General features: G+C 32.5%; 1 protein-coding gene across 4 annotated transcripts in view; it reads right to left on the bottom strand.

Annotated features, from left to right (window-relative positions):
• Positions 1-3155: 3155 nt before the first annotated feature.
• Positions 3156-14754, bottom strand: part of LOC120769734 (putative inorganic phosphate cotransporter) — a 32942-nt gene continuing 21343 nt past the window's right edge. For all 4 annotated transcript variants that reach the window (XM_040096884.1, XM_040096885.1, XM_040096886.1 and 1 more), the window contains exons 3-7: positions 5457-5638; positions 4943-5389; positions 4476-4860; positions 4168-4406; positions 3156-3618 (exon numbers count right to left, since the gene is read on the bottom strand). In XM_040096884.1, the coding sequence (XP_039952818.1) occupies positions 3391-3618; positions 4168-4406; positions 4476-4860; positions 4943-5389; positions 5457-5638 (1481 nt within the window). In that variant the 3' untranslated portion in view covers positions 3156-3390. The remainder of the gene's footprint in view (positions 3619-4167; positions 4407-4475; positions 4861-4942; positions 5390-5456; positions 5639-14754) is intronic.

Below are 14754 nucleotides of genomic sequence, written 5' to 3'. Positions count from 1 at the left end.
TATTTATAAAGTGAACAAATTGAATATTTAAAAGTAATTTTCATTGTTTTAATGTTAGTCGAAGAATTGGTGTATGGGTTTTTTTATTAATTTCAAATTGCTATGGCTTATATTTAAAGAAACCACCTAGAGTTTAAAAATGTGAAGGATGAATTGTGAAGATTACATTCTTTAAAACTTTTCTGGTCTATCGTGCATTTAAAATTGCTTATGGTCGGCAGAGCAGACCATGAATCGGAAACAGTCGGTAAAGCAGTTCGTATTTTTCCGCCTCCCACTAGCCACAAACACAGCAAACCACTACGACCCACTGGGTCGATATAACAGTTCCACTAAAACAACGTTAAGAGGTACAAAAGTATTTGTCTGGTGGTTAATGGGATGGGGCGGAATAGATGCTAACTAAATAACCATTGATGGTGTTAAATTGTAATGGAAAATAGTCTATAGAGCATAATAGTTTATTTCTCACGACGATTTTTCATATGATTTTATCATATTTTTTAATGTATCCCCAAACTTCAATCACTTAAAGGAATGTGCATTATTTTAACAGAAATAATACTAATCCTTGGATTTCTTTTAGTTATTTATTTGGACAACTAATTTAATTCTTTTTCTAGACGACGCCAGGGAAATCGTATGAAGATAATATAAAACAACAACCTTTTCTTTTTATTTCCACTGATACAGGGGTTTTTTCCGGAAAGTAATAGGACTGAGTAGATTGAAAAAAAAAGTATTGAACCAATCGTTACAATTCTTTAAAAAATTTCAAAATAGGCTCCTTCTGCGTCGATGCAGCGCTGCCAGCGTGATTTCCAAGCATTGAAGTCGGCACGGAAGGCATTCTCCGGAATAGCCTTGAGATGCATGCTGCTGGGATCCCCTTGTATCGGCCTTTTCAGGCAAGGAAACAAAAAAGTCCGGGGGGTCACATTTGGGCTGGAGGAGGGCTGCGGAAGCGTTGGAACGCCGGCCTTGGTAAGGTAGCTGTTCACAAGAAAACGGTGTGAGCCGAGGCGTTGCAACTTCCAATCGGCTGCGATGTCTTGTCGGACTCGATTGACCCTTCGTTTGAGTCTCTTGAGAACTTCCACGTAAAACTTGGATGCTGGACGATGCCTTTGATGTTGAGCATCGTGTTTACTTTGGATTTGCTCATTCTTCCGGTCTTCGTCAGCAAAATACAGTCGCGGCGGAAGAACATCGGTCCTATTACTTTCCGCACAAATCCTGTATACTTTTAAAAATTCTGTCTGATATTTAGAGAGTTTCATATAGTATTTCGTCTCTTTTATACCTTAAGCAGGATATGTACATATATTAAATTTGTCATGAAGTTTTTAAAAGCAAAATAAATCGGGTCTACCAACAAGAACGACGTTATGTTATCATGAAATCTCAAATTTGGTCAAAATGGGATCTGTTGTTTGTTATGCAGATGAATGAATGATTATGATTTGAACAAAATGTCGGCCAATTGGCCACCACGGCTTCGTGTACATACTTACATCCGTTTACGTTAATTTTTGATGGCCCGGTGTAGCACCTCGGCTAGAATTTCGGCTCTGGTGCGCTAAATGTTGTTTCGAGTTCCTTTAGCGCTGCTGAATCTCAGAGAAAATACCATAATCCGCACCAAACGGTAAATTTTTGTTGTTGCAAATGGTTTTTTGAACCACACGACGATTTGACTCAGCTCAAAACGATATTTTTGTTTGTTGACGAAGCTATTAAGCCAGTAATGAAAATCGTGTCATTCCTATTACTAGATTCAGTATGTATTATAGCTTGGGTTTTCTTGTTTTTTTTTTATCTTTATTGATCGTTTCAGTTTATTCAGCAAAATTCGCAAAACTTTTTACATTTTATATTTTAATAATAATTACAACTACATAACAATTTTCATATCAATTTGAATGTAATATTGTCATTAATAATATCTTATATATTGTATTTGTATGTAAATGTACATGTATATGATTATATCCACTAGTACTAAAATGCAAAAATATGTGTGTATATATATTTATAAGTATATATACTCGTATATACATACATACAGTACAGAATTGAAATTTTAATTTAAGTCACAGGTATATACTAAGCTGATCTGCATGTGCTAGTGATATGGTTACATCAATAGGTACTAATATACATTATGTATATAATTACGTACATATGTATATAGTGTTTTATGCAACGGTTGTGTGGTTAATGTTTTTATATAATATTTCGTGCCTTTTTATAAAAATAATTAAGAATTTTTATAATTACCACACAGACCTCACTCATAAATCAAGTACAACGAATTTGTCCTTGTTGTTGTTTTTGTTTAGTATAAATCAATGGCACATGCTATAAGCGCACTTAAGTGTAAACTATTGTACTTAAGTACGTACAGAGGAGAAATTGAAGTTATTTTTCTTGTTGTTGTTCTCTTTTTGTTTTATTTTACAATATACTTAATTAATATAAATATTGAAAGCAAAAAGACTTTAATTTGAGTGCGCCGCAAGAGCAGTTACAAGGCAAAAATTATGATTACAATTTGTTTGTTTTTGTTGTTATTTTACATGTGCGCCTAAGTTCAATAGTAGTTGATTATATAATACACTAATACATATTTTGTATGTACATACAGATATCATTACTACTACATACATACATAAGTGTCATTAAATTAATTAATTAATTATATATAATATTTATACACAAATAGTTTACGAAATCTTTGGATATAACAAACAACAACTGTGAAAATTAATATAATTTAAACAACAATTTTTCAATTTTAATTTTTTAATTAAATGTTTTTAATTTTAATTTTTTAAAATAAATTTTCAAACTTTTTTAGTTTTAATTTTTAAAGTAAATTTTTTTAATTTTAAATTTAATTTTTAAATTTTAAATTTAATTTTTAAATAAATTTTTAATTATAAATTTAATTTTTCAAATAAATTTTTTAATTATAAATTTAATTTTTCAAATAAATTTTTAATTATAAATTTAATTTTTCAAATAAATTTTTATTTTAAGTTTTATAATTTTAATTTTTTAATTTAAATTTTTTAAATTTTGTTTATGTTTTTATATGTTTTTTTTACTAATTTTTTTAAAAATTTTGTTTTCATTGTCTTTTTCTCTAATTTCTTTTTTAATTAATCAATACTCTTTGCTGGTTGTTACTTTCGTTGTCTGCTTGTTGTTGTTTGCTACTTTTTGCATTTTTTGCTTAAACTATAGATACAATAAATACTTTTATAATTAGAATTTGATTTGTAAATTCTTTGCTTTCTTCAACAGATCTGTCGGCAGTTTTCGTGCACGCGTACATATTCGTTTTATAGTACGGTTATGCTACTACATATTACTCACATACACAACCTAAGTGTGTGTTGTTTTTATATTCCGCGCATCTTGTAAGTTTTCACTACTTTCAAGTTGTGTTGCAACAGCTGCTTTCTCCTTCTCCTCTGCTTCGAAATCGATTCTACGTGGTGGATCGTTAAAATCTTGCACCTCACCCGACGCCCAGATCACATACACAATGGCGGTGACGACAAGCACACCGAAAGCGACCCAGAAAACAAGACGCCATTCGAGCAGCGAGGCCTGAAAGGATAAAAACAATGTAAGTACGGAATATTTCTTTGCTTTCCTATATATCTTTAAGCTACGATGTATTATAAAAACAAAATTTCGGTATATATTCGGTTTCTGAATTGATTATGTTTTGACTGAAGTTATGTCATAGACGAAATGATCCGAAGATGAAGTCTCTGTCATATTATGAAATCGTTTATACTTTAGTGAAGCTCTGTTTCAATTTTACAACAGTTTGTTTATAGTGTTCAATACTCGTACAATGTTTTAACAAATGAGTGTCAATTCATGAGCTTGATCTCATTGTCGAGTTTTCCTTTATCTCGTATAAAGTCTGTTGACATACCAAGCTTTTTTTGCGCTTCGGCAGTCAGTGTTATAGTTCTCCTAAATGCTGAAAAGCTGAGCTCAGTCTGGGGTTCCAGTTTTACAGCTAGACAGGGTTATATCTCTCCTAAATGCTGAGCTCAGTCTGGGTTGCCAGATTTACAGTCTTTTCATTCTGTATGACCACTACTTCGATAGATTTATTTACTCTTTTTTGCATTTTCAACTTACATTTGGTGTCATCCAGCCCACCAGTGTTGGCGAAACAACGCCCGTAATCGCACCAATACCGTTGGTGATCGCCATCAATGTGCCCGCATAGTTGGGACTCATATCGAGCGGTGTAAGTTTCATGCCCGCATAGAAAGCACCCATAAGACCCATGCAAATGGTGAAAAGTGAAACGACAGCAATACGATCACAACCAGCATATGAAGCGGCAACCATGAAGATCGCTGGACCAAAGGCAGCTAAAGTAGTAGAATAACATTAAATATTTTTATGGACAACGTACAATAACGAACCACACTTTAACTTACCTAAACCAGTCATCATCTTGCGCACATTCGTGATGTTCATGATTTTACGTGAAATCAACCAATCGCCAACGAAACCGGAACCCAACGAGAAGATCCACATCATGGCGTAAGGTAGGGAAGAGTAGAGGCCGTTAGCTTTAATGGAGAATTGCATAACATCTGCCATGTATTTGGGCAAATCAGTAACCATAATATAGAAACCCCAATCGTGACCAATTTGTGCTGATATCAAAGCCCACATTGGCAAACTGGTCAATATGGCGCGCCATGGTGTGGGTGGCAAATTCTTGTTGCGTCCAATGCTACCCATGTGTTTGGTTAGATACTCCTTTTCGCTAGGTTTGATGAAGGGATGTGTGGTTGGGTCACTGTAGCAAAGGAAAGTCTAAAAGTAAATACAAGAATATTTTATTTTAAATACATATATACATATGCTCCAAAAGTTTGTATGGCGGCAGTCTACTTACGAAAATAACGAACCATACAAGTCCGATACCACCGAAGAAATAGAAGACCACAGGCCAATCGTAAGCGTCCAACAGTATACCAGACAACAGATTACCCAAAATTGTACCGACTTGTCCGCCACCCAATACCAATGCACCCAATTTGCCACGCTCTTTAATCGGCACCCATTGCGCTAATAATACGCTCAAAGCCGGGAAGGTGGTACCCTCACCAATGCCCATCAGAATACGCACAACAATTAGCCAAGTCGCACCACCATGAATGATGGCGAGCGGTGTAATGACGGTGAAGAAAGCTGTGGACAGTATACCCAAACTGAGCGTCCATTTACCACCAAATTTTTCCGCCAATAGACCGCCAGGAATGTGCGTCAAAATGTAACCAATATAGAAGGATGAAAGAATATAACCCTGTAACTCTTCTGACCATTCATATTCACCACCACTCTGTAAGAATTATATACATTATATACGCTGATGATTTATTTCATGCAACTACGCATCGCAAACTTACACTTGTTTCCGAGTCCAAATCGTCGGCCACGCATACCGCCGAGCTACCATCTTCGTCTGTGTAATTTTTCTTTACCACTAGCTCGGTAATAGCCACCGAGAGACATATACGCATCGTATATGCATTGAGTATGGCAAAAAAGCCCATGATCGAAAGGATCACGCGCTGAGGTACGAGGAAAACTGAAATCAAAAAATGAGAAAAAATTAAATTAATATTATTTATTATATATTTGAAGTTTAATTAGCATAAATAAGGAAATTGCAGTTAGGCTTACTTTAAAATTCTCGGCTGAGTGTAGTTTTAGACCTTAAAGTTTAGTAAAAAAATTGACATGACGCTTACAACAGTTTTGCTTGAGTTTTTTCTCATGTTTGTGGCTTTCGACTTTCGTTCGCCTAATACATGTATGTACATATTCTGAGGTGTTCTAAAGATTTTAAATATACTTCTAAAAACTGCTAGATTTCATCTTATATCGGTCCCTAATCTCATAAAGCTGCCCTGTTATTAATAGCTGTCATATGTAAGCTTTTTTTAATCTACCACGAAATTAGATAGAAGTAGCCTTCTATAGAATTCTGTATGCGGTTAGGAAGCACTAAATATATTATTGAATGAATTAACTAGACTTCTACTACGTTCAAGGTTATGACTCATGTTCTCGACAGTTTTTTTCAATAGGTCATTAATCAAATTGTCCGATTTTGAAATTGTCTTCAATAACAAATCACAAACCTCAGCTAATTCAATTTACTTATACTAAATTTGTAGTTAAATGCTTAATTATCTTGGGGAAAAAAACCTTTTTGTTCTACTTAAAATCGCATGCTTCACTGATCGCATGTTAGTTGTCACTTTTGTAGACCACACTTGAACCCCCACTCAATTTAAAATATGTAGTACATACATACAGTGGTGGAACGAAATATGCCTACAATAACATATGACTAGAATATTTTCATCAAAAGTTGGGTATCAGTTTGAGAGATCAATGAAAAATATTGCAAGATATATTGCGACATAAAAAAATATTTTTGCGCATCCACAATTTTTTGTCATTATAAGTAATATATGCATCCCTATTTCAAAAAAAGCTTTACTAATGAGCTTTTCCCTGCAGCTTTTTAATTGTTTCGATTTTTTGCGTGCCACTGTGTAATTACGGAAATAAATGTACGCCATCTATTTCACATTAAATTTAATGAAGTGTACAACAATCACACAATCAACACTATTCGTGCCAAATTATCGAATTAACGAAGGGGGAGCAAAAAAATTAGACAATCTGTGCGCTCAATGAGTGAGTAATTGAATTGTAAATGTTTTTTGTGATATTCTGATGAGCTAATCAAATTGAAAATTTCAATAGACCATATTTGAAATTACTGTTAAAATAGTGAGAGAATACGTAGAGAATGTTAGTGAATGCCTAAATTCATTGGAAATTGTTAAAATATTTCAGTTGTAAACTAATCACAGTTAAACAGTTTGAAGTATTTGAGCGTTTCTTTGTCTGACATAGTTTCAGGTACGAAAAAATCCGATTTATAACAAATAGTTTCATTAAATTTAAAAATGTAATGTACAATCATATAAATTTCAAATTCTGCAAACTTAGACAAATAACCGTATGATTCACGAAGCTTTCGAAATTGGTTTAATTTTCACTCACAAAAAAGCTCGTCGTAGGAGAAAATTTTCAAATTGTTCCAAAACATGATGTTGTTAAAATTTTTGAGAGTTAATGCATGTGTCTATTTTTTTATTTTGAATGCATGTTTTTTTTTTAATTTGAAAGGTCTGAAAATTTCTAAAAATTAAAAAAACTTAATTTTTTTCTATGATTATAAAATTTCTTATTTTTGATTCCGTTGTTGTAATTTTTATTAAAATTTTATTTGTTAATTTTCGCTGGTGATTAAATTTTAAATTTTTTTATTATTTTTTAATTCAAAAATTTTTAAATACAAATTTAATTTTAATTTCTTTTATTTTTTTTTTAATTAAAAAAATTTTTAATACAAAATTAAAATGCTTTTGTTGAAGTCTTTCTTCATATATCTATATATGTACTATATGTTTGAAGATATGGTGCTTGCACATTAGACAAAAACATGGAAAAACGTCTGGGAAAAGAAAGGCTGAACAAATTTTATTGAAGACTACTAAATTATTTACGCGAAAAGCAGCCTAAATACGATTCAAATAATTTGATAATGATTTGGCAACTACATACATATGTACATATGTACATAAATACATATGTATATATTAGAGTGGATCGACTTTTTTCTATAAAATCTCTGGATCATTCTGAAAAACTTTTCCTAAGAGTCTGTAGATTTCGATCCAGCGATTTTTAAGGCAAAGTTTAAAAAATCTGAAATATCGGTATGTTATAGTTGTACAATCTGATCGATTTCGACAAATGATCAATAAAATATTAAAATGCACCGAAGTATTAAATTCCATACGGTTAATTCAATTGCAGACTCGAAATCGGTTTTAGACCCAAAGTCTCTTAGGCAAAGTTGTTTAGAATGATGCGCAGAACACTTCCCACATACGCGATTTTTCGGTTTATTGGCTTCCTGTAAAGCAACCCGCTCTAGTATGTGCATACATACATACTATATACTAGAGGTGTATGCATAAAATACTATAGTATGTTTAATTTTTTATTGTAATTGATTTCGTTAGGGTAAAGACCTCTAATTGAATGAAATTATAAAAAAGCATAAAACAAGTTAAGCTCCTCAATTTTATTTTTATTTATTTTTTTTTTTGTTTTTCTTTTTATTTTATATTTTTTTTTGCTTTTGTTATTATTATTTGTTTCGGTTTTGCTTTTTTGAGTTAAAAGACCTCATTGAAGGTTTGCCCTGTCTCTATTCGCATAAATAGTAAACTTGCTTCATGAAAATGCAAATTTTGATTGTGTCGATTTTAGAATATCATTAGCACAATGCACTTATTTTTGTTGTTGTAGCTTAGGTATTTGGTACGTGCAATGTGCAGACACGCTAGTTATGCTACTTACATACATACATTTATAATTGGGTTAAATAAAGGCAAATTACATGAAATTAAAATGGCAAATCACTGGTATGAACGTGTAATTGTTCATATGTACATATGTTACTAGACAGATTTTTTGATTCTATACGTATGTATATAACCGTCTGTAATCGAATATTTATTTACATTTAATTTAATTCAATTTGACATATTTACATTCTTTGAAGCTGTATCCGTTCATTGAAGCATTTCTTATAGCACAAAAGATACTAAACTTGATTTTGAACGGTCAGTTTGCAGAACTACATATGTACATATTATAGTGGTCCGATTTAAATAAAATGTTCGTAGATTTTACCGCTGCCTTGGACAATAATTAATGCCAAATTTATTGAAGATATCTTGACAAATGAAAAAGGTTTTCATGCAATCACTTGATTTGTATGAAAGCCATATGCTATAGTGGGCCAATATCGACGAATCCAATAAATGAGCAACTTCTTGCAAAGAAAAGCGCATCATTTAAGATCGATATCTCAACAATTGAGTGACTATTTTGTGTATATATAGACAGATGGTCAATCAGCATGCTCAACGCGATTGGTAAAGTGTACGAAAGCATAATAAGAAACCGCTGGGAGTTAGCAATCCGAAAGGCCGGCGGATTAGCAGAGCTGCACTATCTCTAATGGAGTACCGCAAGACTCGGTTTTAGGCCCACTACTATGGAATCTAATCTACGAATATATCAACTGCATTAATACATAGTTTGCGCCGATGGTTTGCTACCATTAGAGCTCACTGAGCAGAAAACAGAACTTTTGCTCATAAGCTCCAGGAAGAATGAAGAAAATATATCGCTCAACATAGGATAATGTGAGATACTTAGCAGCCACAATTGAAGTAAGTTGGTGTAACAGTGAACTCGAGACTTAAATTCAAGGATATAAAACGATGCTGCCAGTGTGGCGCCGACGGAAAAATATGACAGCACTTATGTGCGAATCCTCTGTAAAATGGAAAGCTGTTAGCGAAGCGTCAGCTCTAATTATGTTAGGATTGAGTCATTTACAATACAGGTGACTTAAATGTCTTCTTCTCTCCCATGAAGTAATGATTAGTTCAGTGGTCCCGTGGTAGAAATATAAGGTGGGAGTAAGTTAGATTTAGCAGATTAACGGTCCGCACTCCGGCTTTCTATACTTCCTCTTACTATAAAAATAATCGACTCAAAGTACTTATAGAGTACCTCGAAACTTTGCCGACCTGCAAAATAGGCGATTGTTACTATTTATGTTGACCTACCCACTTGAGTGAAGTGTTTTTTGAGCGCGACTCTTTCTGAATTTGTATTCAAATCTAACTAATACGTTGTGTGGGGGACTAGTTCATAGCGTATTTTTTATACTCTCGCAACAAAGTTGCTAAGGAGAGTATTATAGTTTTGTTCACATAACGGTTGTTTGTAAGTCCTAAAACTAAAAGAGTCAGATATAGGGTTATATATACCAAAGTGATCAGGGTGACGAGTAGAGTTGAAATCCGGATGTCTGTCTGTCCAAAATCCGTCCATCGTGCAAGCTGTAACTTGAGTAAAAGTGAGATATCATGATGAAACTTGGTACACGTATTTCTTGGCTCCATAAGAAGGTTAAGTTCGAAGATGGGCAAAATCGGCCCACTGCCACGCCCACAAAATGGCGGAAACCGAAACCCTATAAAGTGTCATAACTAAGCCATAAATAAAGATATTAAAGTGAAATTTGGTACAAAGGATCGCATTAGGGAGGGGCATATTTGGACGCAATTTTTTTGGAAAAGTGGGCGTGGCCATGCCCCTTACTAAGTTTTTTGTACATATCTCGGAAACTACTATAGCTATGTCAACCAAACTCTATAGAGTCGTTTCCTAAGGCATTTCCATATACAGTTCAAAAATGGAAGAAATCGGATAATAACCACGCCCACCTCCCATACATAGGTTATGTTGAAAATCACTAAAAGTGCGTTAACCGACTAACGAAAAACGTCAGAAACACTAAATTTTACGGAAGAAATGGCAGAAGGAAGTTGCATCCAGGCCTTTTTTAAAAATTGAAAGTGGGCGTGGCCTCGCCCACTTATGGACCAAAGACCATATCTCAGGAACTACTAGACCGATTTCAACGAAATTCGGTATATAATATTTTCTTACACCCTGATGACATGAACGAAATATGGGTGAAATCGGTTCACAACCACGCCTTCTTCCAATATAACGCTATTTTGAATTCCATCTGATGCTTTCTCTGTATACATTAGGAACCAATGATGATAGCGGAATAAAACGTTACACAAATACGGTATTTGAAAAATATGTAAATAACGGATAATGAAATCTCGATTATCACTTTATCATGCGAGAGTATAAAATGTTCGGTGACACCCGAACTTAGCCCTTCCTTACTTGTTTCTATTTATCGTTTTCATCACAAGCTGAATGAACTGAAGCGTTTTTTCTTCCTAATATGGATTAGTAAAATGATTGTTGGCCTTGTGAGGATTAATACATAAAAAAGTGCTTCAAAATCTCAGTTTGCAGATTTAGGTTTTATTGTAAATTAAAAAAAATTTTTTTTCCCTAAATTTAGAAAATATTATTTTTCTGTGGATTTATAAACTTTCGAAAATATTACAATAAAAATATGAACAACAAAGCTTTTTATAGTTTCGGTAATGTTTGTATGTATGTTTTTGAATTTTTATTTTAAACTACCACAATTTTTTTTTACACCTACACATTCAAGTCAACAAACAACCTCACACAAATTTTGATTCAGTTTGCGCAGTTAAAACATCTTTTTATTAAAAAAAGAAAATAGCTTTGTGGTTTTCATTCATAATTTCGAATTTATTTTGGCTTTGCTTTCTGTGATTTGTATTATATAATTACTTAATAATAACCGCAAATGTGTATTCTTAATCTGGCGCATTCTAATGCAAGTCAATTTACATAATTATTGCCACCTGTCTGCTTTGTTGTTTTGGTTTATATATATTGTTGTATGTATATACATATATATTTCCTGTTAAAAAATTTAAAAATTAACAGAAAATAAAAATATACATCTGCCAGTATCTGCCACTACTTGTGTTTCTACGTATGTATGCTATGTACATATGTATTAGTGTGCACGTTGCCGGAGTTAATCATTTGAAGCGCACGTTGCGCAAAAAAGTGAAGTGATTGTAAAAACGCATTTACTGCACTCTAACAAATTAACAAATAAAAATAAAATATAAAAAAAATTACACCCACTTTCAAAGTACTCAATTCTAAAAAATTAATTACTTAGCAAATACCCTCATTAAGTGCTACGACTTGCTGACTTTCGTTTTAAGTTCATTTTATAAAATTGTTAGCAGAGAAAATAAAATATAATAGTTAGTATTAAATTTTTCCCCACATTGCTTCAGCGCTAATGACAAGCGTTGTCATTAAAAATGAAAAATATATTCCTTCGTGTATGATAGATCAGGTTTTTCGCAGAAATCCATGACTAAGTTGACTATAGTGTTTTTACTTATTATTAATGTAATCATTACATTCTATCACGCTCCACCCTAATATTTTTCTCTTCTAGTTCATATCATAACTTCACAGCTTAGAACGGTAATTTGTAAGCTCATTAGACTGGCAATCCACATTTCTATCTATGTACATACATATGTATGAATGCCTTTAAATTTATGTGATTTTTATCGCTGCACGTGACTTTAGTGATTTTAGAATAACTAGTTCTACTGCCATGCAGTTTATCAATTAAGAACACTCTGATTTCCTAGAAGTTTAAGTTTGAATAATAACTCACTTAACCCTTTTGTGGCTACACGATGCTTAGCAAACGCCTTTACGCCTGTTGTAAATTTTGTTTTTGGGATGAAATTATAAAATAATCTTATGAAATTGTTGCAAAAATTATATAAAATGAAATATTAGTATTTATTACAACAAACTAAAGCTTTTTGGTAGCACCCCCTTTACCTTTCTTGAAAACAATTCAAAATGTCTTTTTTGCTTTTCAGTGACATTTTTGCTCATTTTTAACCTTTCTTTAAGGAATTCATTGCAGGGTTAATCATTCGGTTGCTTAAACAGTGTTTGCAGAATTCTATGTATTCGGCGCAAAAATATAATTTTTATTTTTTATTGCCTTAGTTTGTTTTTACTTGTAAATCACAAAAACGTGCTTAAATTTTATTTTTTTAATTATGCACTTTCAAGTATTGAATACATATTAACAAACACCATAGCTCGTGGTTTTCAAGGCCCTTATCATAACAAATCAATTTAACCAAGCAGAAAATCCTAAAAATTTTGCTATAAGGAATTAGTTTAGACGATCTAACAGGCACACTCAGTGTCAGAATAAAAAATATCGCTTTTTTCATATTTCTAGAGGTTATACCTTTAAATAAATGATTCTAAAATTTTAAGTGGATATCTCAAATAGTTTTTGAGTTAAAACCATTTTAAAACGTTTTAAGCCATTGTAAACGCTCAGTTGAAAAAGCTCCATCAGTTTATCTTTAAATTGGGTTTTCTCAAACCCACATTGTCCAACTTTTCTTGGGAGATTACTCGAAGAAAAGTTGGCATTATCAAATTCTTCATGCAAGGACCTACAAGCTTTTAATCTGTTCGTTTATTATAGACCTTATATGAACAATTTCTTCAAGTAGAGAGTTTTTTTTCATCCACTGCAGCAGTGGCTCACTTTTATATAGCACATTTTGGGTAGTCGAAAAGTCTTTTCGTAATTTGTCAATAGACGTCGTGCAGTCCAGTGCTATCAATCACATTGTGTGATACCATATAGTGTTGAAAAGGTGAGATCTTAAGCTTCATTCAACCAAAAAAAAATTAAATTCGGGGAAGTTAAAAAAGTTACAGTTGTTCAAAAATGCGTGAAAATAATGAAAAAATTCGCTAATTTTGAAATTTTTGTACAAAAAAGGGAACAATGCCACGCAAGCCTCCAATGAAATTTGTGAAGTTTACGGAGACGATACTGCATGAGTTCGTGTGGCACAGCAATGGTTCGCTCGCTTCCGTCCTGGAAATTTCGATTTGCACTGATCGAAGTTTTACACTGTTGGAATAATGTCTCTAGCGGAAAAATGGCAAAATGCGGTCGACCATAATGGTACATATTTCTTTAATTATTTATTGTTATGAATATAAAAAAATAAGTTGAAGTTTGATTAGAAATACGAAAAGACTTTTTCGACTACAAAATATATACCATATATAAAAGATCAGTGTGAGATATGCATCTAAAATTTTTCTCCTTAAGAAATTGTTAATTTATGGGAATTGCCAATCCGATATTTATAGCATATAGTTACCAAGCAAATTGAACCGATCGGAATCATGTTCTTGTAAGAAAGCTTTAGTATTTGTGGCATTTCTGCAAGGGATCATAGCGGTCGAACCGAAGTTAACGTTTTTTTTGTTTTTTTTGTTTTTATTGTAATTTTTCTATTTTCTCTTTAACGAGCTTTTTCAAATCAACACTAATTATCAACATTTTATTTGTTGATTTTATTAAATTGACTTTTCATAAGCAAACCAATAACATCATTACGAGCATAATCGCTTACATCGGCAGTTAGGTAATGGAATTTGATATAATTAATTGTTAAAAAAGACTCTTCACACTCTTTTTGTGTAATACCGACATGTTTTGTGGTGAAAGATATACTTTACAGAGTAAACAGCTAGTATAAACGATGCGTTAGAGCGAAAACAGCAACTAAAAGTATTAATATACACTTATACAGGGTGCATATGTATGTGTATACGCGTGTGTTCATCTCGCATAATGTTATTTGAGCCAATTCTGTAGAATTAAAAGCCGCTAAATTACTATAATCGTCTCTCAATCTCTATTTCAGTCTCGGCCACAATTGAATTACGTGCATGATGCACATATAATCTATATATATGTACAAATGAATGTATATGTTTTTTGTGGTTTACATTTGTAACTCTTTCGTACATACATATGTATGTATGTACATTAATTAATGCACGCGCATGAATGATATGATAAAGTAATTAATATACTTGTACATACATACAGACATATGCATATAGGTATAAGTATACGTATGTATGTATGTATATATACCCATAGTGGCGTTTGTTTTACCTTTTTTTGTTGTAATCATTAAATTGTTGAATTATTAGCTTAATTACAGCTGCATATAAATAAAATGTCGAAACAAAAGAATT

Source organism: Bactrocera tryoni, chromosome 2 (genome assembly GCF_016617805.1).
Source record: "Bactrocera tryoni isolate S06 chromosome 2, CSIRO_BtryS06_freeze2, whole genome shotgun sequence".
Lineage (NCBI taxonomy): Eukaryota > Metazoa > Arthropoda > Insecta > Diptera > Tephritidae > Bactrocera > Bactrocera tryoni.
The sequence above is the reverse complement of the archived record's forward strand: the minus strand, read 5'-3'. Positions and strand labels throughout refer to the sequence as shown.